The sequence below is a fragment of the Oreochromis niloticus genome, linkage group LG6, assembly GCF_001858045.2.
Source record: "Oreochromis niloticus isolate F11D_XX linkage group LG6, O_niloticus_UMD_NMBU, whole genome shotgun sequence".
Taxonomy (NCBI): Eukaryota; Metazoa; Chordata; class Actinopteri; order Cichliformes; family Cichlidae; genus Oreochromis; species Oreochromis niloticus.
This window is the reverse complement of record NC_031971.2, coordinates 22,102,271-22,127,282: the sequence shown is the minus strand read 5'-3', so window position 1 is coordinate 22,127,282 and position 25,012 is coordinate 22,102,271. Positions and strand designations below refer to the sequence as shown.

Below are 25,012 nucleotides of genomic sequence, written 5' to 3'. Positions count from 1 at the left end.
TTTGTTTTTTTACTGCAAGCTTTTCAAACATTTTATTTAGCTTTGCTGCATTCGAGTGGCATCGAACAGACTACATTCAGCACTCCCAGAGACGCGTTCACTGTCACGTAGCTGCAAAGGAATTTCAAGATTATAACTGATGGACGATTTCGCTTACTTAAGTATTGTATAATATTGAGTATTGTCACTCAATTTGAATCTGATTCAATTTGTTAAATAGTATTTAAACATGTTTTCATGTAAGTCCCTTCCAAATTATCATCATTAATGCCCATCTTTTAGTCCATCTATTGCCTTATTTTGTTTTAGAAATTTATTAATGCTGCCATAACGTTATGTTCCAGCTCGTCTAGTCTTCATTTTAAAATATATCTATAAACCCATTAAGTTCGTAAAAAAAAAACACCTACGTTGAAATTTTAGCTCGTTTTTTTAGAATACTTTCCAATTCTGTCCGCTTCACGTGAAGCACCAGACCAAAGCAGTCGTTCGCCGAGGTGCTATCCCGACGTTAACCGCCTGCTAGCCAAAGTCATGGCGCTACTCAAGCAAAGTTGTTGCGTAGCGGGTCGTTTCTCCACAAACCACCTGTGGCTGAGTCCCAGATGCATCCCACACGTGAGTAGTTAAATTCACAACTCAGTCTAACAAACTTTGGTTCGGATAGTCTATTAACGGCTCCAGCCGGTGAAAAAACCTGACTGCGGGCCTCCCAGCCGGGTCTGTCAGGAGGCCACTGACAGGTTGTATGTGTCTAAGCGAGTATGTAGTTTAGTAGCCGGAGTCGTGACCACCTTGTCAGTGTGAATTGCCGTGTGTAGAAACACAGAGAAGTTCCTGAACTAATCGTCAGTGTTGCTCTGCAGGTTTACACCAGCTGCTTCTCAACCAGATCCTCCCCGGAGAGAAGTGACAGAAAGAAGGAGCTGCTCAGAGACGACGGGCCTGACCTGCAAGACTTTATTTCAGGGGAATTATCTGAAAAAAGCAAGTGGGCTGAGTACAAAGGCACCCTGAAGAGACAGAAGGGAGAGAGGTGAGGCTTCTGGGCCCGGGGAGCTTGAGTAAAGCTTGGGTTTGAGTCCATGTTAAGATGCTGGCATGTCTGAGTTTTAAACTCATGATCCCTGACAAAAATAAACAGACTGTATTTCACTTGTAGCAGCTGTTGGATTATTCTACAGGTCGACTATCATTTAGTACAGAAATCAGCATGCATCTGCATGCATCATCCAAATGCATGCAGGATTTTTCATCCTGCATGCATTTGGATGCATTTTGTCCTCATCAAAATACAGATGAGGACACAGTTATTACATGTAGGGGCATCAGGCAGACCTGAGAGCCTGCCACTAATTCTCAATGAGCTCTTCCCCACACTCCAGGCTCTGACCTTGCAGGTTTCTTTATTATCAGTAAACTTTTTTTTTATCAGTACTTAGACACAGAAACTTAGAGATGAGAGCACTGTTAGACACCGAGCTGTCTCTGCTGTTGTTCCTGTCAGGCTGCGGCTTCCTCCATGGTTGAAGACTGAGATCCCCATTGGAAAGAATTACAACAGGCTGAAGAACACACTGAGAGATCTCAACCTTCACACGGTAAGTTTTACGTCTGTAAGTTGTCAGGCAGCCCCAGCTGCTTTTTGGCTGCTGTTAAAGAAATCTTTGAAGGTCTCCGCTGATTCGCCTTCACACTGCTGTAGCACTGACGCACTTATCAAAATATTGCAGTTTCTCAGCACACTGAACTCCCACGCTGTCTCACTGAACTGCACATGCTACGTTTTTGACTATTCAACCTTCAACAGAAAGGCTGAAAAATGTGTAGTCTAATAAGATAAGAAAGAAATTTTGAAATTCCTGTGTAACAGCAGCCAAAACATTACAGTTTTTCTCAGTCGCTTTGGTGCGTTTCTCAGAACACCATCAACATTTGCACACCAGTTAGTGCATTTCCCAAAACAATTAGTGCAAACTGCAAAACCTAGTGGATAGCCTGCAAAAGCACGTCACATGCACAGAATTGATTATCCATACCGCAAAAGCAAGTATCCATGTCAATGAAGCTGCCAGTGCCATCAAAATGAAAAGTCTTGACACCATCTGTATGAACAAGATAGTCAAATGGCATTGTCATGTTTCCACTATGACAGTTTATAATTTCAGTGTTTCCCATTGCAAAAACAATTGGTGACACCTGAAAATGCTGACGACAGCACTATGGCCTACCTGTACAGCCATCTGAAATGTGCAGTGAAGTCACTGTAGATGTTATGGGAGTCTTGGGAGTAACTGAGACACTGAATACGTACGTTTCACATTTCCATTGTGTAGAAGTGTTTGTAATCCTACAGAATTGTGCAAAAGAAAAATATGCTACAGTCACTTGTTCACTGTAGAATACATAAAATCACCCATTTGGTAGAGCTGTGCACTAATGTGAACAATAAACAGCACATGTAACAGTACAGTAAATCATTCTGGCACATCCAGACGTTCCTGTCCGTCTGGCCACATATTTGCATCAACATCACAGCGAATGTCAGTTCTATCGTTGCATCGGGGAAAGTATCTTCTGGAGTGTCGAATCCACCCTCTGCAGGACTCTGCTGTGATGTCATCACAAGCTTTTGTAGATTCAGTATGCACCTCATGCCAATCCTGTCTGTTGGTTTACATTATATATATACTTGTAGAGTAGGGGATACTGTAACGCGATTCACCTATGACTGGGTAGAAGAGGCTTTTCATTGGTTGCAAGTAAGAGTAACACACACCAATTTTCATTAGTGTGAGAGAAGGTTCACCTGAGAAAAGTAATTTATGGAGATTTTCATGGAAACTCCTTAAAAATAGGGTTTTCAAAATGGGTGTACAAATTGTTTGACAAGATGTTCAACAATTTTGAGTGCACTGACACAAGCAATGAAATGAAGACTATTAGTTGTATGGACAATGACTATTCAGCCGGTACAAGTATAAATAATTGTGACATTCATGATAGAAGCAAGGAGATAGTGATGAATAGCAAGTCAAAAGTGACCATTCTTTAGATATTTGTACTTACTCAACTGCTTCATGTCCAAAGGCATTTGCCTTTGGACGAAATGAACATGAAACCGCCACAAGGTTGTGCCAAAACGACTACATGTTGTGGAGGTTGAACTAACTATTGTGCAAAGTTTAATTCTGTTGTGAGAAATGCACCAAAGCAACTGAGAAAAACTGTAAACAGCCCATGAAAACAGTTTAGATGCAGTAGGATAGCTCAAAGAATTCCAACGCCTCCAGCTCCCAGTTTGGATTTGGGAGCCAGACAACCTTTCCGCTTTTTTAGATTAGACTTAAAACACTCAGATTCACTCACCTTTTGACTCTCTGTGCGTTTATACACCTCTTTGCATTTAATCATTAGTTATTATTAATCCTACCCCTAGTGTCTTGAGATGACTGTTGTTGTGATTTATAAATAATCTGAATTGAATTGAATTTAAATATGGTGTCTGTTATCTCAGGTGTGTGAGGAGGCCAGGTGTCCGAACATTGGGGAATGCTGGGGAGGAGGAGAGTACGCCACAGCCACAGCCACCATCATGGTGAGTCTCTGCTGCTGTTGTGCAGCTGAATTTACTTCCAGTTTTTGAAGAGGGCAAAGAAGCACTTTAATCTGTAGTTTGTGTTTAACTGTCACACTAAACTAATGCCTGCAGTAAGTACAGAGGTCGGTCTCGTATTGATTGATTGGACATAGATGTGTAATAGTCACCATCTGTTCTTTTATGAACTGGCGCTGCGGTATCAGTGTTTTGTATTTGTCTGGATTCTTTGTTCTATTTTAGCGAGATAACGTGTTTGTGTGTGTAGCTGATGGGAGACACATGCACCCGTGGGTGCAGGTTTTGCTCAGTAAAGACGGCACGTCAGCCTCCGCCTCTTGACCCTGACGAGCCGTACAACACAGCCAAAGCCATCGCCGCCTGGGGACTGGATTACGTGGTCCTCACCTCGGTCGACAGAGACGGTACTGGTTTCTTACCTGACTGTATCTGCATGAGTCTCTTGCTGTTGTGCATCAGCAAGAATTACATGAGTGACGATCAAGTGCATTGCAATAAAGGCACATTTGTAGAATTTAATAACATAAAGCTGTACCAGAAATCAGACTGTTCTGGTTTTAACTTTCAGTTTACAAAAACAAAAATGTCCACAAATTAAAGATAAAATTCAAGGCATTTTCAAAATATTATCTCTTCTGATAAAACATTTGTTTTTCTTCTCTCTGTATTTTTGTGCAGATATTGCTGATGGTGGAGCGGAGCACTTTGCTAAGACGGTTACTAACTTGAAAGAAAGGTAAACTCGACTCCGCCCCTTTTGGATTTATTACATTATCTGAATGTCTTTGTAAAAGCAACTTTGATCATTTCCTGCTAGAAATCCTCAGATCCTGGTTGAATGCCTGACTCCTGATTTCCGTGGAGACCTGACAGCGGTGGAAAAGATCGCCCTGTCGGGATTAGACGTGTACGCCCACAATGTGGAAACAGTGCGCGAGCTACAAAGGTACTGAGGCATTTTTAATAGACTGTAAGTCCTCAGAGTCAAAATCTGAGCATCTAATTTCTGGTTCTGCCATTAGAAAGGTTAAATTCATGGTCATAAACACACATTATAAAGCAGGCTTGTGTGAAGTATTGTTAAAGTTAATAAAAATATGCAAGGTCGTTACATTGCAGTAACACATGTTGACCAGCAGGTGGTGCAGCAGAGACATTTCTCAGATGCACAGTGATGTTTGTTATGTATTTACAGGCATGTACGTGATCCCAGAGCAAACTTTGATCAGTCTCTGAGCGTCCTCAAGCACGCTAAAAAGGTCAAACCGACGGTGCTCACCAAGACCTCCATCATGCTGGGGCTCGGAGAGACTGACCAACAGATCATTAACACTATGACAGGTGTGTAGAGTCTGCTGTCTCATGCACACACACATTTTAAAAAAATCAGACAAACTCTACAGTTTTCTGACAGGATGTCATTACAGAGTTGCGAGAGGCAGAAGTGGACTGTCTAACGCTCGGGCAGTACATGCAGCCGACCAAACGCCACCTAAAGGTAAACACTCCTACTGCTGTGCTGCTGGCTACAGACACAGCTGCCTGACACATTCACTCTGACTCTGGGTGTGTGTGTTTGGGATTTAGGTGGAGGAATATGTCACTCCAGAGAGGTTTGCCCACTGGGAGAAAGTTGGCAGTGATATGGGCTTCACCTACACAGCCAGCGGACCACTGGTGCGATCCTCCTACAAAGCAGGTGAGAAGTGTCTCACGGACATAATTCTTTTTTCTTTAAAGAATATTTTTTTTATTATTTATAAAAATAAATGTTTATTAGTATTTTCTGGATATATTAATATTCAACATGTCCAGCCAGTGTGCAAAGAATATGAAATCTCTATAGGAAATCATTTTAGTTACATATTTTCAACTTTGCACCTCTAGAAACGTATTATAGACTTTGTCAGATAAACATTGTAATTTTTTTTTTTAAAGAGATGATCAGGTGGGGAAAAGAGCACCTAATGAAGCACAAATCATCCTCATGACTGTCCAAAGACGCTGTGATCAGGGTTTATATTAACTATAAGCATAATTATATGATTACAAAAACAAAAGAGAGACAGTTAATTTGTTTCAGTTAAGAAGAGAAATCATATGTTATTAAATGTCGAGACTAAAGGAAAATCGAAGAATCTGACAAACGTCACATAAGAGCCTAAAAACCATTTGTGTGGACTGGCTTTGCATTCTCAGACAAATTCAGCAGTAAAACTCGGGCCAAATCACTTAATAAAAATTAGATCAATTCAATTGGTGGAAATGAGCTTCTTCTGAAGGGCGTCTGGGCTCCCCCTCAGAGACAGGAATGCAGAATCCCTTCATTCGGAAGGGAATCGGTGTGGAGCTGCTACTCCTCCTCCTCCTAAATGAGGTATTTTAGATATGTCCTATTTAGAGGAGGACCTGGGGCAGACCCCACAGTAGCCTGAAGAGGTTATCTCTCTCGGGTGAATTGGGAATGCTTCAGGGTCCCCCATGGAAGAGCTGGGATAAGTGGGCAGGGAAAGGAGGTTTGGGGATCTCTGCTTAGACTGCTGCTCCTGTGAACGGGACAAGAAGCAGAGGATGGATGAATTCACTGCATTTCTTCTTTTTTTTCTTCACAGGCGAATTCTTCTTAAAGAATCTACTGAAGAAGAGGAAAGCAGAAGCAGCAGAATGAGGAGCCTGCTGTGTGCGTTCAGCTCATCTACATTCAGCTGTACGCAGTGACAAAATACGCTTCGTCCGTCTGTAACATAATGCACCGATTTAAAGTACAGCACAGGAAACGTGTAATATTAGTACAATGTTTGTGGGAGGCATTAAATAAAGCTACAAAAGTGACAATAACAGACTTGTAAGTACAGGGACCATACTCTACCTGCTGCTCTGTGCTCCCTGAGAAAAAGCCAGAGGGCTGCATTTTAAAGAGACGATCAAAGAACAAACAGCAGACACGTTGGATAACTCGAGTGTCCACCAACTCGCCCAGCTGTCGGGAGCAGAGGCTGTAATTGCCTTCCGCTCCTCAGGGGTTCCTAAATCCCATCCCTCGTCTCAGTGAACTTTGGGTTTAAAAAAAAAAAAAAGAAAAAGCTACTGACCTTTAACAGTGGGCTCTGTTCATGAACACCTTCATGTCTGCTTCTTTAGAACTGATTTAATGAAGCAGGATTCTTTTTTTTCTTTTTTTTTTAAATCAGTCTTGTGATACAAAAACAAGAAGCACCATCCATCCTGTACTGTGTGTAAGAAAGGTACAAAGCGAGGCCCATTGGCCTCCCAGCAGGTAAACAGGTGGCAAAAGATTTTTTTGATACCCGTGTATTTGCTGAAGAGCCAGTTTGGAAGAAAGTGCACTTTTTCTACAGTAAAACTGTTTAAATTTCACAGCTGGACAAGAAAGATGTTTGTGTTGCACACCGATCAGTTCAAATGTACATTGATATTTATAGAAATAAAAGTCTTAAAGGTCACATTTCCGCTGTGTCATTTCTTACTTTTGAAACAGACAAAATAACAGAAAAATGAATTTACTTGCTTTATTGCATTGGCCCTTTGGAGTAAACAGCCACAGATATTGAGGACAGACTAACATACAGTAGATTTATAAAAAAATACTTTAAAAAGTATAAAATTTGTGATTTAGAACAATACTTGATTGTACAGTAAATAACACTCAGGCTGATAGTGTTCATCAGAAATCAGTCCAACAACAGGTGTACCTGACATGCGAGATGTATAAAACTAACCATATATGGAATGCTTTAATCAAAAACAAAAAACAAACATTCACAAATTTCGGATTCAAGGTTCAGCAGCTCTCATCTCATCTCCCCCACACACACTGTTCATCATGCATGATACAGCATCTGAGGGAGAAGGATCTGGATTGTTTCACCAGCTACAGGGGAAAAAAGGCTAGGAGGAATCTGCTGCATGTTGAGTGATGAAGAAATGAGTTTCAGACTTTTGCTTTGCTGGTGGGAACGTCGCTGGCAGTGATTCGAGGACCAGCAGCTGCTGGAGTGTAGGGGATTCGTGCCGGCGTCACCTTTTTACCGATGGTCTCGATCTGCAGACAGGAAAACAAACAAAAACTTAAATATTTTCCTTGTTCACACAGATTTGGATTTTTACATGAAACTTTTTTTTTTTCTTTTTAAAAAAAAAAAAAAAAAAAAAAAATCTGCTTACCTGAAAGCCGAGGCTCTGGAGATGAGGGTGAAGGTGGTCCAGCACTCTGCGGCCATCAAATATGAAAGCCGGCTTCAGCATGTTCTTGTAAATCTTATCGTAGTCCAGTTCCTGTGGTGGGATTAAGCAGATATGACTATTAAAATGTTTTCTCACATATTCCTCAAATACGAAGCATTTAAAAAATAAAAGTAGTAGTAAAATGTAACTGGGACCTTAAACATGTCCCACTCTGTGCAGATGACCAATGCATGAGCGCTCTGGCAAGCCTCATAAGGGTCTGATGTCACAGTCACCAACTCAGACACTAAAAATGAAGAACAGTTAAAACAAATTAGTGTTAGCGAGTGCTGCTTTAGCAAGTAAACTTCCCCCACACTCCCTCCCTCCTTTCCTGTCTCCTCTTCACTGCACTATGTAATAAAAAAAAATAAATCTGTGTCTATTGAACTTTTAGTTACTGATCAAGTAACTGAAAGTTACTGAGATCTCAGTGACATCTAAGAGAAGCAATCTCTCTAATGTGGTCCTCTCAGCTACAGCTGCCATGCCTGCCTGCTTTTCAAACCTTCTGTTTGTGAGGGATAGCCAGTCAGAAGAGAGGAAAGACTCTAAAACACTTTCTGCACCAAGGCCCAGTAAAAGCCAAACAATGATCATTTTGAAATGTGAATCGCACCAAAGTTCAAGAATGAAAATATGGAGCAGGAATTGAGCAAATACAGGTAACGTTTAAGAAGTTTAGTCTCTTGTGACATGGCGTGCCCCTATCCTATCAGTGGTTCTACTGAAAATGTCCTTTACACCCACCCATGTTTGGGTGGGTGTAAAGGACATGATATACTTTGTTGGCTTAAATTCTCCCCAAGAGAAGATTTGAACTATTTATTACAGCATAGTCAGACTTACAGTTTTATACATTTTATTAAATCCTGAAATTCTGGTTTATTTTCAAGTCCTATCTGATTTTATTATCAGAAACGGAGTAGTAATTTAATAGTTTTAATCTTAAAGCGTTTGATAAGAACATCATTACCTCTCCTATCTGCGTGTAAAGTGTCAAGCTCAAGCCTGTAACCAGTTTGCTTAGCAATGCCCTGTACAGAGGTAACACCACCCACAGAGCAGCATCTCTATAGCTCACTTATCACCACATTACAGTCATGTTTATTTAAGCTGTTTGCAGCTGGGTACTGAAGTGAGCTAAAGGTGTCTTTACACTAAACCAGCTGGTTCACTCGTACAGACATGAAGTAAATCAGGGTATTGACAAAAATAAACCACACAATGAGTTTTTCAGTACTGCACTGGAAACTGTAACCTTGGTAAACACACAAACGTATTAAAGCGCACACACCTCTCTCTGGGTTGTCCTCTGAGATGCTGGGCTGGGAGAGGTCATGAATGATTTGCTCTTTAAGGACTTTGGGGTCATAGATGAACAGCTTGGCGCCCTCATCCATCAGGTACTTAGAAATGTAGATACTGGACGACTCCCTGGAGTTACACAACACACGTGCACACACAAACACCTTGATGTCAGCTCCGATCGAGGTTACAGTTCACAGGTGCACATATAAGCAATCAGCAGTGACTCTGCAGGTTTTATGTGTACAAAGAGCAAACTCAGGGTTTGAAATGGGCTCTTCATAATCCTTTCATACAGTGAGGTGTATGATTAACAAAAGTTTAACAAAGTAATTTCAAGAGAATCAAAAGAGGAAAACAAAAAGGAGGAGACCCACCTCGTGTCACCCGTGTCCTTTTTGAAGGAGAAGCCCAGCAGGGTGATCTTTTTGCCAGTAACAGTGTTGAAGAGACAGTCGATGATCCTGCAGGCAAACCGTCGTCTTTGGTACTCATTCATGTCGATCACCTTAAAAAATATAAATAATCACTACTCTCACTAATCAGTACCAGACGTACAAGTTGTTTAATTGGGAGATAAACCGTTATGTCCTAAATGTTTTGCATCCATCTGCCACCAAATGGAGTGGCAGCCCCGACGTACTTGTAGAAAACATCATAATTTTGTTAATCTAGGCCTGATCTTTTTGTTAAGACTGTTGTTAGTTATTTTGAAGGCGAAGGAATGAGAACGCGCATGGAAGAGGCAGAAATTCGCCTTCTCCAACAGGTGGATGGGCTCTCCCTTAGCCTAAGGCAAAGTGTTCAGTCAATCGGGAGGGGCTCAGACTTCAGCCATTACTCCTCCACATATAAAGGAGCGTCGCTCTCACCTGCTGCCAATAGGAAGCCACCTCAGGTAGGTTGAGGGCCTCGCAGAGATAAACCAGATTCAGCACATCCTTCTGGAAACAGCTTCCACCAAAACCTGTACGAGGCATCAGAAAAAGCAAAGAGATGAACGGGAAACATTCGTACGTGTTCAGTGGATGTGAAAACAAACACAGCGGGTCCCATCTCTCACCTACGCTGGCTTTAAGGAACTTGTTCCCTATTCTCTGGTCCATGCCGATCGCCTTGGCCACTTCCTCCACGTCGGCTCCAGTGGCCTCGCACAGAGCACTGATGCTGTTGATGCTGCTGATTCGCTGTGCTAGGAATGCATTAGCTGCCTGCACGCAGACACACAGGAATACTCATTTAGCGCTGTGATAACGACAAGTCCCGTGATAATCACTTGCGCACTTCTCATACACCAGGCCACCCACTCATGACAGAAGGAGACTCACAAATCCAATTAAACCAGTTTATTTTTTATCAAACGAACAAACAAAGACCTCAAATTGAGCCGTGGTGTGTGTAATCAGTATGCTCCGTAGTGCAAGTGAATGCATGAGTTAAGAGATGGTGTATTCGAGGACATTTAGCCCAAGAAAGCAAACCAAGAAGCCACAGAAATCAAATGTGACTCAGGGCAGGAGAGACGCCCAGCAACTAACTCTAAGAGCTTTTATAGAGCACTGGGCAAAGATGTTACTGAATGGAAACATTCAGCCAGAGCGCTTCTCAATTTCTTGCATAAAAGGACCGCTTCACAGACAGACTGAAAGGTGTCTCATCTCACACACATCAAGTAAATACAACATATTCGCTGGTTCCACCAACTTGTATGTGACGTTTCACATTTCTGATTTCCATATACAGATGAGTAACAACTAGCTGATTAAAACTGATCATAGAAATTAATTGACAGCACAGAGTAAAAGTTGATGTCTTAATAATTTACGCAGTTTATTTTCTACAAGCAGAGAGTTCATCTATTTGACTTTTTTTCCATGTTTTATATACCCTTCAATAAACAGATTAAATAAAGAGCAGTTATTTGGAAACAGATTTATAAACACTAATCTAATCTATGTAGTTCCGGTAATTTATTTTTTATTGACTGTTAATATCAAAAATATCAATCATGAGAGACTGACTGATATTTTCCAAGAAAACTGGCCTTTTTTTTTGCAAACCATTAATAAATTGCTACAACAACCAACAGATTTACTGAAACTCTTCTCTGTTGCCAACCTCACCCAGGGGTTCACTCACCAGCTTGGAGAGCTCAGATGACCACGTGTTTGTGGTGATGATTCGCTCCTTGGGGACCCAGTGTTCATATACAGCACACAACGCTCTGATCGCCTTTTGACCTTCAGCAGTCTCATCTCCACCAATCAGGACGCGGTCTGGCTCCTTCAGATCGCGCACCGCCGTTCCTTCTGCGAGGAACTCTGGGTTGGATAGCACCTGAAGCGGCAGCACAACTTTAGAAACAAGCAGCACAGGAGAGGTCGGAGAGCTTCGCACACGTGACGGTACGCACTTGAAGGTTGAGGCTGGGTTTGGTGTTGGCGTCAAATATCCGTCTAATGCTCTCGGCGGCGCGCACCGGCACCGTACTCTTCTCCGTGACAATCTTGTAGCCGTCGGACATCTCGACGATGCGCCGGGCGCACGCCTCGATGAACTTCAGGTCAGCCGCGCGACCTTTCCCCATCCCGTACGTCTTTGTTGGGGTGTTCACCTGGGGAAGGAGTGCAAGGAGAGGTGCAGTTTAATTATGTCAGTGGGCCAAACAAGCAAAAATGGTGGGTGTTGAGGAACCCGAATGATATTTTGGTCAATCATTATTGGCCTGTGTTGAACTATATATTTGCACCAAGATAGAAACTTAATGCAGAAAATGATGCTTGGAGTAAATTAGAAACTGTGTCATTACAGAGACGTTACACATCACAGCTGAGCAGAACGTGTTCTGCATAGCATATTACATACGTTACTGAAAAGTTAAATAATAAGGACACAATCTCCTCTTTTAAAAACAACTGAAGACTATCAGACATCTTTCAGTTATATTCAACCACCGAATATCCAGTATCAGTCGGGCTCTAGGGCTGTGTGTGTCTGTGTGTGTGTGGAGCCAAATGATGGACTCACAGAGATAAAGACGAGGTCTGCGTCCCTGATAGCCGAGTCTATGTCTGTGGAAAAAAACAAATTTCTCCCTCTGCATGATTCAACCACCTCCTTCAGTCCGGGCTGAAATGGGAGGAAGTGAGAGGCCGTGTTAGTAAGACAGCAGGGAAAAAAAAAAAAAACGTGAAGAGTGCAACACGAGCTCACTGTGACCACCGACTACCCTTAAACTACTCACGATGATGCAATACACTGTGGTCGGAGTTGACGTAGAAAAGTTGCAACACAGTCTGGAAGTAATTTAGGTTTCATTTTGTCCATGAGGTGGAGCAATGTTTAACAAAAACATTTCCCTGGAACTGTTGCCTGGCTACACCTACTCCTTAATGAATCTGAACACTTTACTGCTTTTCTGAGATGCTGTATATGAATCTCAAGCTGCGCATATCAGGATAATAGCCTACGACCTACTCCTGCTGGTTGAACTTTAACCAGATCTCTAATAATTAATCCTGTCCTGCTATCCTCAGCGCCACGTTTTTTGTTTTTTTTTAAATAATGGCACGCTACCTCATAAATGGGCAGAGTGTCAGAGTTCCAGGCTTTGATTCGGGACTCGTTGACGTCCACAACAGTCACTGTGATTTCCGGGCACATCTGGGCGATGACGCTGCATGTTGGGCCTCCTACGTAACCCGCACCAATGCAACAGATCCTCTTTATTTGAAACATCTGGGGAGGATACAACACAGAGTTATAAAGTTATCAAGTGAACGCACTTCCCTGCCACCAAAGAGATAAACTACCCATCAAGCAAGCCTTATTTGTACACATTTCAGGGCCTGCCAACAGCTTATCAGTGGGTTTGCCAGATAAGAAAAATAAGAGGAGGGGGTCCCAAGGAGTCCTACACAGCTTTTGCTCCAAATCACTTAAAAAACAATTTATAAGGATTTGAAGAGTAAGTAGTAATAGATTATCTCACTCATCATTTCAGCTCCATAACAATACAATCTTTGTCAATAAAATCTTTTTTTTTTTTTTTATAATTTGCTATCATGAAAGTCGGTATTGACTATCCCTGATATATTCACTTAACACACATATGAAAAAACTGTGGCTCAAATAGTCGAGAACAAAACCAACCATTTTAACAGCATCTCAAGCATTTTTCTAATAGTTTAAACGTTATAGATCCAGTTTCTCTACAGATGATGACTGGAGTATTAGTCCATAAGAATCAAGTAAAACGCTACCATCCAACTATCAAAATAACAGAAAATTACAGTAATGACTAGTTCCTACACAGGAAAATAATTGCTCTGCTGATTCTTCAACTTTACAAGTGGAACCCAGGTAAGCTGATTCACTGTTACACACAGAGGGGAGTGGCTCTTCTCAAATAATTAGATTTTCTGTCTAAAAGCTTCCTCCGGGAGTACTTCACCTCCTCGGTGGTGCCGCGGTAATAGTTGCCAGGTGCACCGTTGTAGCCTGGTGGAATATAAAGAGCCTTTTATTGCAGCTCAGCCACGTCAAGCAGAGATGAAAAATGAGCCCTTTATCCCTGATGCCTTTCACTTAGTTCGCGTTAGCTGCCCTGCGTTGATGTGGCACATCGACAGGAGAACGATGAAGCTACTTTAAGTCCTGTTCCTTCAAACAGGGAGAACTAAACACGAGAATGAGTGAGTGAATGAATGAGTGTGTGAGTGTTTGCTTTCAGCGAGTTAGCTAACGGTTCGTTACCTCTGCCAGCTCGACAGTCTCTGAACTTCAGCAATGCGCAGACTGTGTTAGCTCTTCCGCTAAATGTGTCCTGTCCCGGCGTCAAAACCCACAGCCACGGTTCCGTTACACACGATAAATGAAAGCAAACCAGAGCTCGAAGGATAAAAATCACACCAATGAAATCTCTGCAACAACTTTCCTCACCTGGACCTCAACCTGAACTGAGGGGCGTCTTCGGAGATACCACTATTTATTTACTGGTCAGACTTCCGGCGGCATACCTTCAAAGTAAAAGCATTTTGCACCGTAGTTGTGGTTAGAAGTTTACAATCATCATGGGCATGAATGTCATGGTAGTTGTTCTTTTTCCGGGGTGGAATAATTGTACAGTATACAACTTTCATGACTTAAGACAGCACTTATTCGACTTACCAATTCTCAGAACAATGCAAAGCTCCAAGGAGCTCAGTGGAGATCTAAAAGGGAGAATCAAAGCTTCATAGTCAAGAAGGTCTCTTATAGCCACTTCTAAACAACTGCAGCTTCGATGGTCATTAGTTCAAAAATTGTACAAATTATTCAGATGTGTCACCACTTTGCCAAGGTTTGGACGAAGACCCAAACTGTCACCCTCTATATGAGATGAAATTGGTTAGGATGCTGAGCAACAACCCACAGACCACCAAGAATCAAGCCTGCCATGAAGAAGAACTGCTGGAATATCAGTCTTACAGTCCATCTTCAACCTCCACTGAAATTTGCAGCTACCCATGTGGACAAGCCATATGTCTTCTGGGGAAATTTTTCAGGTCAGATGGGACAAAGACTAAGCTATATGAGCCACAATGATGAGGTATGTTTGGAGGAGTAAAGGTGAAGCTTTCGAACGAAAGAACACTGTACTAACTGTGAAGAATGGGAGTGGTAAACTCATGCTGTTGGTCTGTTTTGCTACCAGTGGCACTGGTACATTGTACAAAGCGGATGGAATAATGAAGAACAAAAACTACCTCCAAATTCTTCAACTTGAAGTCGACAGCTAGATGGTTGAAACTTGCACACAATTGGTTGTTCCAACAGGACAATGATCAACAAACACACATCAAAACTAGTTTTGGAATAAATTAGGCAGGTTAATATAAAACTTCTGGAATGGCCTTCCTAAACCCCTGACCTCAACCCTGTTAAAAATTTCTGAACTATAGTTAAAAGCCAACTCCATGCCATTAAAGCAACCAATTTAAAGTTGTTTTTTTAAACCATGTTTATAATTCTGTCAAATAAATGAATGAAGCTTGAAACATTTCTGAGATGCTGTATTTGAATCTCAAAGGTGAGCATATCAATACAGCCTATGACCAACTGCTGCTAGTTAAAGTTTTACCAGATCTCTAACAATTAATCCTGTCCTACTATCCTCAGATCAACTTTTTAGATAATTGTATCATAAATGAGCATCAACGGGACCCATTGACCTCCACAACAGTCACCGTGATCTCTGGGCACATCTGGGCGATGATTCTGCATTTTGGGCCTCCTATATGTCCCGCACTAATGTCACAGATCCTCTTTATTTGAAACATCTGCGAGGATACAACACAGAGATATATAAATGACTGGAGAGATCCACTGTTGTACCTCTCTTCTGACCTCCTCCAAACATTTCAGACGCCTCAGCCTTTTCTCCCTGTTTCAATACATTAAGAATGGCTTCTTGACAGCTACCCTTTCACTCAGACCATTTCTGATGACGCTTCAGTGAACAGTAGATGGATCTAGTGTTGCTGGGCTGCTCCTACAGTATTCTGATCCCTCTGATTTATTTTGGTTTTTCTATCTAACGATGGCCGGATTTACACTGACAGACACCAAATAGAAGTTCAAGAGTTGAAATCAACTCTTGATCTTTTATCTACTAATCAAATAACAGGGGTATGGGCCTTTCCTGGAAACTGCTCATCAGTTAATTATCTAATTCCATTTGAGCTGTGAAAATGGTATAATAATTTTATATACAATTTATTAATTGTATAATGTATAGGAATTTCTTTTCCCTTTACCAGGGGAGAAGCCCTGGGAATTTTTAAGAGACAATGCACGACTTTATTGTGCATGTCTAATTGTGCTAAGCTGACATAGGGCAAAAGAGGGTTTTCTGGGGGAGCTTTCATTTTTAAATTGCAGGGACCGTGACATGAGGGATATGGAAGGATTGACTGAGGTGCAGATGAAGACCATTACCAGGAGAGAAGGCTTCAAGACGACCAGTGAGAAGTAGGGACCATCTTCAGGACAACTGACAAACCACAGTGGGCTGCACCACTGGGCTTCCAGGAGATTGTCATGAGGAGATTTTGAACAGCAAAATCTTAAAATAAAGTGAAAAGTTTCTACGTTGACGTTGAGGAAGACTACAGGAGTGTACGACTTGCTCTGCTCCTAATCTACAGCCGCGTTGGAACAGAAATCGAGGGATGAAGAGAGCATGCCAAGCTCCAAAAGTGACAGCGCAAAGGGAGATCAACGTTGGAATTATGACTCTGTAAATGGCACAGACACCAGGAGCCATGACCGTGACTGGGAATGACCACCTGGATAAGGCCTTTCCTCTGTATCATTGTTGTTGCCATTTGCATGTGAGAGCTTAGATTGTGGGGATGATTAAAGATGAACAAAGGGTGGTGGGAGAACAGTGAAGTGAGGATACACAGTGTGAAACTCCTAAAGTGTACAATAATGTACAATAATGTTGATGTGATATGTGATATGTCAGGAGAGAAATTCTGGTATTAATGTGATTCTTGATTTAAGAATCAAAGGGTGGAATTGTATAGGAATTTCTTTTACTTATGTATTAATCACATTATTTTATAGTATGATGCCTTGGTGCCACTGGATTTTAACATGTCTCACACTCATACAGTAAGACAAATGGTGGGGGTCTAGTAAGGAAGTTGGGGGGAAGCAGACAACTCCACAGGAAGAATCTTTTGTCTCTTTGAGGACTCTGGGAGGTAGCAAGGGAGTGTGAACCTTAAGGTGTGAAACAGCTGTGTACTGCCTTTTGTTCCTGAAGAAGGTATTTAACTGAGAGCCATGCTAGGCTCAGGGGTGACCGCTGACCGTCTGCCCCGCGGTCATGCAGGCTCTCCACCAACCTGGTTGTCTGTTCTTTGTGTTTTGATTAAAGAATGTTAGCTACCGCTCACCGCTCGTCTGCGGGCTTTATTTAAATGGAAAACTTCCACAACAATAACAATTATTAAACATTTAGTTAAACCCCCAGAATTAAAGCAGGAAGTCTGCACTTCAAAATCTACTGTGGTGGTGTACAGAGGCAAAATACAAAAACCTATCTTCCTCCAAATACTTATAAACATAACTGTAGGTGAGAAATTATTAAGTAATTACTGTAATGCCCGTACAATACAAAAAATAATCATTTGCAGGTTTTTGCGTTCTTCTTAGCCTGAAGACAAAAATAAACATTAAAAGGGGATCAGCAAAAAACCCCCAACAACAACCAATGTTGCTTTACTGCACATTCTACTGTATAGCCCTAATTGTCTATTGTTTTATTGAAAATTTTATTTTAAATTTTAATTCTAAGTTGTTTTTCAACCGTTATTTCATTCATACTGTGATATTTAATTGGGTGTAACATGTCCTTGAGTGCCTTGAAATACATTAATTATCATTATTTTTATTATTACATGCTAAAGCACAAACACATTTATAAAAATAATCAAATACAATTTAAAAAAATTAAATACATGAATTTTTCCTTTACATATGTCAAAATCATTCTGTCCCGCAATTGTTTCCAATTTTGCAAACATCTGAGTTAGAAAACATATAAAAATATAAACACACACTAGATCTGCTGTCTAATACAAAATCATATGAAAGTAGCTGTCAGAGGACAACATACATTACAAAACTTACATTTGCAAAAACATGTAACATAGCACCAACAGACATTACACGGGTGTCATGTTACATTTTATTCGTCATCTTCGAAACGGTATGGTTTTATTTGGGGGGCTCCATGGTGGAGGTGGGCTGTCTCCGAGTATCTCTCGTATCCGTCTCTCTTCTCTGCGTCTCTTCTGCTCTAGATCTTTTCTTGCCTAAAGAAAAACAAGAAAATCTGTGACACCAGCCACAAGGACCAGGACTGCTCACACTTACAGTATATTCAAAAATACTGGATTTGTACACCTCATAACAACGCCTTATACAAGCAGCTATAAGAAATTAAGAAGAGCGTGGGACAGTCTTGTGAACCTCATATTTAACTTAATAAAAGTTCAAATCAATTATATATGTAACGGGTAGTGACAGGGATGATGTGATCTCGTCTCTATGAATTAGTCTGAACATCGAGGGGGAAGATGGACTTCAGGCAGACAAAACAAAGCTCTGAGTCAAAGATCACACCCATTATGATCTCAAGACACGTGTACAATTTCATAACTGTGGTCTTGCTGTAAAAGCTCTACGAAATGGAGAGAGTTACTGCACTACGAGTCACGCACATCCAAGGCAACACAACATAAAACTCTGAGGTCAGGAAATGATTAATCAAAGAGGATATGCAGTACTGGGCAAAAGTCTTGAGCCATAGCTGGTGCAATACCAACAAGGTTGAAAGTCAGTATTTCATACGATTACTTTTATTGCTGCATGGTGATCCACAAGAAAAAACAAAGACATCCTCTAAAAATTAGTTCAAAAATGTCCTTCAGAAAGCCTGGAGAACTATCGCTCAACACCAAGTCTGGCTCCTTGGAAGCAAAATATAAACAAATGAGGGATGGATCAACAGTTTTTCACAGTGCTGTACATATTTAATTTTAGCTTTATATGTAAAATGCAGGCTCATTTGGCAACTCTGAGCTTTACTATTTAATGAAAAAAAATTACACAAACAGGTTACAATACAAAAAAATATATTAAGATGCTGATTTAATCTATAATCTATACAATGTAAGGTTCTGATGTTATCAAGCTATCACACTTTTTTTATTTTAAAAACTTGAAGTGGAAAATAAATTCAATTTCTCTCAGAAACAGAATGAAGTAAAAGCATTAAATCAGAAGAAATTCACTAAATATTCATTAAAAATGTGCTGAAACAGTTGGTCGAGCGTCCAGATTTTCCCCTCCTGACAGTGAAATCTGTCAGTGCCATCTAAGGAGTCACAAAAGAAGAGTTCACACTGGAGCCTGGTCGTGACTGCTAAGCGAGAGACCATCTGTCTTATGAAGAAACAAGCATGTGGCGGGCAGCACCTCAGATGCTGATAATAATCGTTAATAATTCTACTTACCAGCCAGTTTTCATACATCTCTAAAGCCATTTTATCTCTTTCTTCCTTCATGTATTTCTCCTCCTCCGCTTTATTTTTGATTTCTTCGCGCTCTGACGTGAGTTTGTCATTGATAACTTCTTTCTTCTTTTCACACCTTAATCATGTTAAAAAAGAGGATTAAAAAAATCAGTATACATGACTTTTCTGTGAGGTTTTTTGTGTTGTTGTTGTTTTTTTTGGAGAAATAAACAGTGGATGAAGATCTGAGATTTGACTGCCATCTAGTGGGCGATATTTTTCAACCTGGCATCACAGCTGTTACAAATTTTATTAAACATATATGCACATTAAAATCTATGTATTACCACCACTAAAAGCAAAGCTCAGTCATCTTTTGGATCTGTTGTTCAGACCATTCTGCAAAAAATGAATTCTCAGTGCCTTAAAAGAAGAGATATTGCTTTTCATCACCTTTAAATAAATGGGACAAATTAATAATGAATGATTTCCACTCACCAGTTAGAAAAGGCAGACCTGCTGTCCCTTTTTCTTGCCTCCTCCTGTTCTTGTTTTTTAAGCTTCAGTTTATTTTCAGCCTCCTTTTGTTTTCTGTAATTCTCTTTTATCAGATGATCATGCTCATGTTTCCATTTCTCAAACACCTTTAATTGTTATTAAAATACCAAATTAACCTCATGGATACACACAAGCAATCTCATTATAGGTGTCAGAGTGATATATGCTTATACCTGTTGAGCAGTCTGCCTTTTTTCTTCTTTCTCCTCAGCTGCTTTTTGCTCTTTTCTAATCACAGCTTCCTTCTCTTTGGCCTTAGATTTGAGGCTTTCTGCCTTCTTTTTCTTCCAAGCCTCATAGAACGCAACAGCATCTTCCTTTTTAGCCTCCTCTTCCTGTTTGTTTGTTTTTTTTAAATTGAAGAGTATCCATGTAATCTTTGAAGCTTGTAAGGTGCCCTGTAGTTGGTCTAAAACACAGATGACTCACCTTTTTCTTTTTTTCTTTCAACATGGCCTCTTTCTTCTTCAGTTGCATGTTCTCCCTCGACTTTTCCTTTTTCTTTTTGAGCCATTCCTTGTAAAAGTGAGGGTGGATTTTACTGGACTGAGAATGTGCCCTCTTAACACATACACACATTCATTCAAATCTAAATGTTCAATGTGCAGTACATTTTTTTCTCCCAACAACTCTCAAGATTATGAAACACTCTTTTAATTTAGATTAGTAAAACTACTGCTACTCTATATTTAGCTGCATGGTTCCTCAGAGGAGTGCTGAGTAAGGTTTTCATTGTCTTTTACACACAGACTTTAAACTGTAGAAATAAGGGTCTGTCACAGTGCTTTTCTCCACTGCATGGCTGACAATGTAAAAAAAACTAGAAAAGACAAAACCCTCAGTACCACACTGACCTGATAAATGGCAGCTCGGAGGGAATCTGCTTCCTGTGGCTGAGACTCTTGTAAAGAGACTTTACGGTCCAGAACTTTGAGAGACCCCAAATACTTGGACTCCACTTTAATGGAGCATGCACTCTGAGATCTTGGAGTGGTCTTAGAGTGAGAACTCAAAGTCCTAATTTAAACAAAACAAAAACAGAAAGGCCAGCTAAGTGATCAGGTCTGCTTCACACATAGAGCTCTGCTACTGCAGCTTGATTACCAACCTTGCTTCAACAGATTCCTCAGAGACATGAGAGAGATGAGCTGAGGGATCTCCTGAGCATCCCTGGAAGACAACAATGCACAGACTGGGCTCTTAAGCTCTAGAAATGGAAGAAACTGGACTTCATTTTGGTTCATGAAGATGTTTGACCTCTCATCCACAAGGCTTCTTCTATGTGTTCAGTCTTCCGAGGTATCTGGAATGCAGCGTAATGACGCATGCCTTGATTCACACCTTCTGACCCTCATGTGACCTTTAATGATTACAAGGTGGGTCAACAACTCTCAGGACCACCTCCAAGAGGACGACCTCACTATAGGTTAAATAAACAGAATTCTCCATCAGTTTTTAGAACATAAGAAGCCTCTTGGATGACATCTGTAACATCTTCACAAACCTACAAAACAGTCCTGCTGCCTTTAACTCAAGCGCTTAAGACTACCATCAGCCGAGCGACTGAAAACCCACACAAACTGAAGCTGGAGCTCTCCTCAGAATAAGATGTGATTCATTAAAAAAACAACTACACTTCACAGCGACGTTACACAGTGCAGAATATGTCTTACAGTAAATTCTTCAAATGATGTGGAGTAGATCCTCTCCTGCTCTTTGCTGTCATCAGAAATAAAGCCATCTAAAACAATAAAACAAATATTAAGAGCATTAATTAGACATGTAGCAAAAATATTGGTTATTTTGTTTTAACTTTTTAATGATTATCATAATATCATAATGAGGATTTATTGATTCTTCTCCCGCAGTGGGTTTTTTGAAAAATAAATAAATATTCAAACAACAGTTTACATCTTTCTAAAGTCTAGTTTTTAATTAATAATTACTAAATGTTGTGTTAACTTTTTTTAAATTTTACTGCACTGACTTTCAAACCCTTAAACTAATCATAACTAATCAATAATTGCATGCAAACAATACCTATAAATATAAAAGTATTTTTATTCTTATCTTCCTTTCGATTTCCAAACTTCCAAACAACATGTTATCTGTAGTTGCCCTTTTTTTATTTCCTCAATAAAAAATAAAAAGGTTCTGAAGATTTTTTATGATTGTTACCTTTGGATCCAGAATCAACAGTGGACTTTGTGAGGAGTGGAGACCGCGCACTCTTGTTTGAAGAGGGTGAAACTGTGTGGTCTCCTTCTGTCCACTATGATGAAACAACATCACAACCATCCTCTGATTATGAAAAGTTTCATTTTAGTTTGCAGTTTAAAACACTGATTAACAAACACAGCTGGACTGCAGCTCCTTACAGCAATGCTGCCAGATGTATCAGTTGAGAGAGGAATTGATACAGAAGAAGTCGGAGGCCTGCTGAGATTCTGAAAGTCTTCAGCTGGCTTCTCCGAAGTGTGAAAGTTCAACCCGAGGGTCCTTTGCCGAGGTTTGGGTCTTGGGGGCTCCCTCTCTGGAACACTATCTGAATAATGACAGGTGTAAATCTAAATGTAAAATCTGCACTGATACTTGATAGCAGTACTGTGTATTAAACTGAACAGACCTGCTGAAGCTGTGTGGTTCAGGTCACATGTTGATAACTGTGAAGTCTGTGAGCTTTCTTCAGCAGCAGAGCTGTTCTTTTGCTCTGGCCCTGGAGTTTCCACCATGCTGCTGTCAGATGGTAACGGTAAAGGCATGTCCAGGAGAGTATCGTCTGATGTGTGGTATGACAGAGATTTACTTGAGCTTTCTCTTGTGATCTGAGGATCAGCTGAATCCACATGAGCATTTTTAAGCTGTGCGTCATCTGTGGAGCGTTGTGAAGATGCTGACCCATTAGAACTATCGCGTGCAGCCGTGTGGGAGTCTAGGGGCTCGTTTTTTTCTTGTGACTCTGATGCAGTGGTGCTGTTGGAGGGAGAGCTGATTCTTTGTGTTTTCAGGAATGAAACTTTCTTCGTCCTCCTGTGTTTGTCTTCATCATCTGAGAGGTCAAAGTTGTTGATGAATTTGGCTTTATTTTTCCCAGCTTTGAGAGGATCTGTCTTCTTTTTTCTTAATTTAAGGAGTCTGTTTAAAAAATCTGAAAAACAAAAAGATAAACTGTCAACATGCTCTTTGTTTTTTGTTTTTTTTAATCAATCATCTTCTTCCCTCCCACCCTACCCCTAGCATCCTCTTCTGTCACACCAACCCACTACATGTCCTCCTTCGATTACATCTAGGCAGCTCTACCTGCAGCATCCTTTATCCAGTGTATTCACTATCCCTCCTGTGCATGTCTTCAGACCATCTCAACCTTCTCTCCAACTTTGTCTCCCGTTAGGATTTTCATTGGGAGCTGTCAATCTCAGTCGCTCCCAATGAAAATCCTAACATCTTCAGCTCTGCCACCCCCAGCTCCACCTCCTATCTATTTGTCAGTATAACGGTCTCCAAACCATACATCACAGCAGGTCTTACTTCCATCTTGTAAACCTTACCATTAACCTTTGCTACTATCTCTCTGTCACAAATTACCTACTCCATTCACTTAGAGTACTTTTTAAATATAATAACGCTTTCTCGTTTTACCATCTTCATCTTCTTCGAAGTCGTCAGAGTAGGAGTACTGATCTGTCTTGGCTTTACTCGCCCTGGCAGAGACAGCAGCCTGGAGTTCATCCTAAAGCGACATAATTTCAGGTTAACATAATTCTCCATCAAAAATCAGGTTTAACCCAGCCGCTCATTTCTTATGTTGTTTAGAAATGGTCTTTACCTGAAATGTTGTTCTTTTAGATGTTTTCGGGCTTTTTGAATAAGCAAGCGTCCCGTATTCCTGTTCGGTCATCCTAAAAGCTGTAAACAGCTCCCTAACATGCTAGCTGGGGTTCATTCGCTCGAGCTACTTAGTCACTAAACACGTTATTGACCTCCCGCGCTGCTCTTCAAGCTTCACCTATTCTATACATATTATTATGCAGATGTATAATGATACACGAGACCCTAAAGCCACGGTAACATACTGAAGATACTGTGGGCTAGCGAAGTTGTTGATGGTAACCCAGGGAAACAGACGGACATTTCCTTTTTAGCACTGCGCATGCTCAGAAGACTTACGACATGACTTGTTTCGGAAGGAATATGTTTGTTTATTTAATTAATTATTAAAAAGTCAGAACTATTGTGTTCAGTCCTTGAGTGACATGATTCATAGTTTTATATTCCAAAGTTTATCTAAAAGTAGCAAGAAGGCTAATAAGAGATAAACTATTTAAATAGCAAAAACACAACGAAGGAATTAAATATTAGGCTCTCTCTAGTTCAGGTATTTTCAAAAGAAATGTTAAAACCGCTTTATGTGATTACTCCTCTTGATAATTAAATCACTTATACAAAAAATACCGGTCCTTATTAATATCAATTTGAGGCTAGACTGGGTAAATAAAGTAGATAACTTCCGAAGTCACAGTATTTTTTTCACATATAAGGTGGACAAGCACATGCAAATATGCAACCCTGTGAAAAACTTAAGAACCACTTTTAGCAGCAGTAACTGGAAGTAGTGGGTTTCTGTATAATTTAATCAGTCCCTAATATCACTGTGGAGAAATTCTGGTCCACTCTTTTTTACAGTAGTAGCTTCAGTTAATTGAGGTTTGCAGGCATTTGTTTATGCACAGCTCTTGTAAGGTCCTTTCACTGCATTTGAGTCAGGTTGAGGTCTGGACTCTGACTGGGTCACTGCAACACCTTGATTCTTTTCTTTTTTTCAGCCATTCTGTTGTAGCTTTGATGCTGTGCATGGGCTCATCGGCCTGCTGACTGACCGATTTTTAACCAAGCTTTAGCTGTCATACAGATGGCTTCACATTTGCCTCTAGGATACTTGTAGTGAGGAGTTTATGTTGGACTCAAAGTGACTGCAAAGTGTCCAGGTCATCTGGTGGAAAAATAAGCCTAAATTACCACCCCTCCTCTATAAGCCCTAATTTCAGAATTGCGTTGCTTGATTATTACAATCAAGATGCACCGTTTCACAGCAACTAATACATTAAGTGGCTGAGCAAGTAGAAGCCCATCAGTGGTTTTGTTGAATACTCAGAGTCACCAAATACACCTGATAATCAAATGTTAAAATTCTGCTTCAGTACAACAAAGACTG

General features: G+C 40.6%; 3 protein-coding genes across 5 annotated transcripts; 1 reads left to right on the top strand and 2 right to left on the bottom strand.

Annotated features, from left to right (window-relative positions):
• Window positions 1–453: 453 nt before the first annotated feature.
• lias (lipoic acid synthetase) lies at window positions 454–7,083 on the top strand. The gene is made up of 11 exons (XM_025907792.1): window positions 454–618; window positions 867–1,036; window positions 1,508–1,601; window positions 3,518–3,598; window positions 3,867–4,023; window positions 4,298–4,355; window positions 4,437–4,565; window positions 4,815–4,960; window positions 5,047–5,117; window positions 5,207–5,318; window positions 6,232–7,083. The coding sequence occupies exons 1-11, from the start codon at window positions 535–537 to the stop codon at window positions 6,285–6,287; spliced, it is 1,158 nt and encodes a 385-aa protein (XP_025763577.1). The 5' UTR covers window positions 454–534; the 3' UTR covers window positions 6,288–7,083.
• Window positions 7,084–7,135: 52 nt separating this feature from the next.
• On the bottom strand, window positions 7,136–14,169 carry ugdh (UDP-glucose 6-dehydrogenase). 2 transcript variants are annotated; one of them, XM_005456867.4, is made up of 12 exons: window positions 14,114–14,169; window positions 12,749–12,910; window positions 12,200–12,301; window positions 11,586–11,786; window positions 11,312–11,509; window positions 10,236–10,383; window positions 10,045–10,139; window positions 9,550–9,680; window positions 9,162–9,301; window positions 8,020–8,111; window positions 7,805–7,915; window positions 7,136–7,682 (listed from the first exon to the last, which is right to left on the bottom strand). In XM_005456867.4, exons 2-12 carry the CDS (start codon window positions 12,908–12,910, stop codon window positions 7,572–7,574), a joined length of 1,491 nt encoding a protein of 496 aa, XP_005456924.1. In that variant the 5' UTR covers window positions 14,114–14,169; the 3' UTR covers window positions 7,136–7,571. The 2 variants fall into 2 exon arrangements, with proteins under 2 accessions (XP_005456924.1, XP_003452224.1); XM_003452176.2 differs by having other exon boundaries at window positions 13,928–14,167.
• Window positions 14,170–17,279: 3,110 nt separating this feature from the next.
• On the bottom strand, window positions 17,280–24,940 carry map9 (microtubule-associated protein 9). Of its 2 annotated transcripts, none has more exons than XM_005456868.4 (13): window positions 23,627–24,019; window positions 23,440–23,530; window positions 22,427–22,948; window positions 22,179–22,345; window positions 21,979–22,072; window positions 21,474–21,541; window positions 20,909–20,970; window positions 20,655–20,817; window positions 20,230–20,316; window positions 19,974–20,135; window positions 19,741–19,886; window positions 19,243–19,378; window positions 17,280–18,039 (listed from the first exon to the last, which is right to left on the bottom strand). In XM_005456868.4, the coding sequence occupies exons 1-13, from the start codon at window positions 23,696–23,698 to the stop codon at window positions 17,920–17,922; spliced, it is 1,890 nt and encodes a 629-aa protein (XP_005456925.1). In that variant the 5' UTR covers window positions 23,699–24,019; the 3' UTR covers window positions 17,280–17,919. The 2 variants fall into 2 exon arrangements, with proteins under 2 accessions (XP_005456925.1, XP_013131155.1); XM_013275701.3 differs by lacking the exon at window positions 17,280–18,039 and adding an exon at window positions 18,058–19,103 and having other exon boundaries at window positions 23,627–24,940.
• Between the last annotated feature and the right edge of the window lie 72 nt (window positions 24,941–25,012).

Coding starts and splice junctions, on each gene's coding strand:
- lias (XM_025907792.1), top strand. CDS start 535: ATGGCGCTACTCAAGCAAAGTTGTTGCGTAGCGGGTCGTTTCTCCACA. Junction 5,118..5,206: donor CGACCAAACGCCACCTAAAG/GTAAACACTCCT, acceptor TTTGGGATTTAG/GTGGAGGAATATGTCACTCC. Junction 5,319..6,231: donor GCGATCCTCCTACAAAGCAG/GTGAGAAGTGTC, acceptor TTTTCTTCACAG/GCGAATTCTTCTTAAAGAAT.
- ugdh (XM_005456867.4), bottom strand. CDS start 12,910: ATGTTTCAAATAAAGAGGATCTGTTGCATTGGTGCGGGTTACGTAGGA. Junction 12,302..12,748: donor ACACTCTGCCCATTTATGAG/GTAGCGTGCCAT, acceptor CTCCCATTTCAG/CCCGGACTGAAGGAGGTGGT. Junction 11,510..11,585: donor AACCCAGCCTCAACCTTCAA/GTGCGTACCGTC, acceptor CTGCCGCTTCAG/GTGCTATCCAACCCAGAGTT.
- map9 (XM_005456868.4), bottom strand. CDS start 23,698: ATGACCGAACAGGAATACGGGACGCTTGCTTATTCAAAAAGCCCGAAA. Junction 22,073..22,178: donor ATACATCTGGCAGCATTGCT/GTAAGGAGCTGC, acceptor GTTTCATCATAG/TGGACAGAAGGAGACCACAC. Junction 21,542..21,978: donor TGTTGATTCTGGATCCAAAG/GTAACAATCATA, acceptor TTATTGTTTTAG/ATGGCTTTATTTCTGATGAC.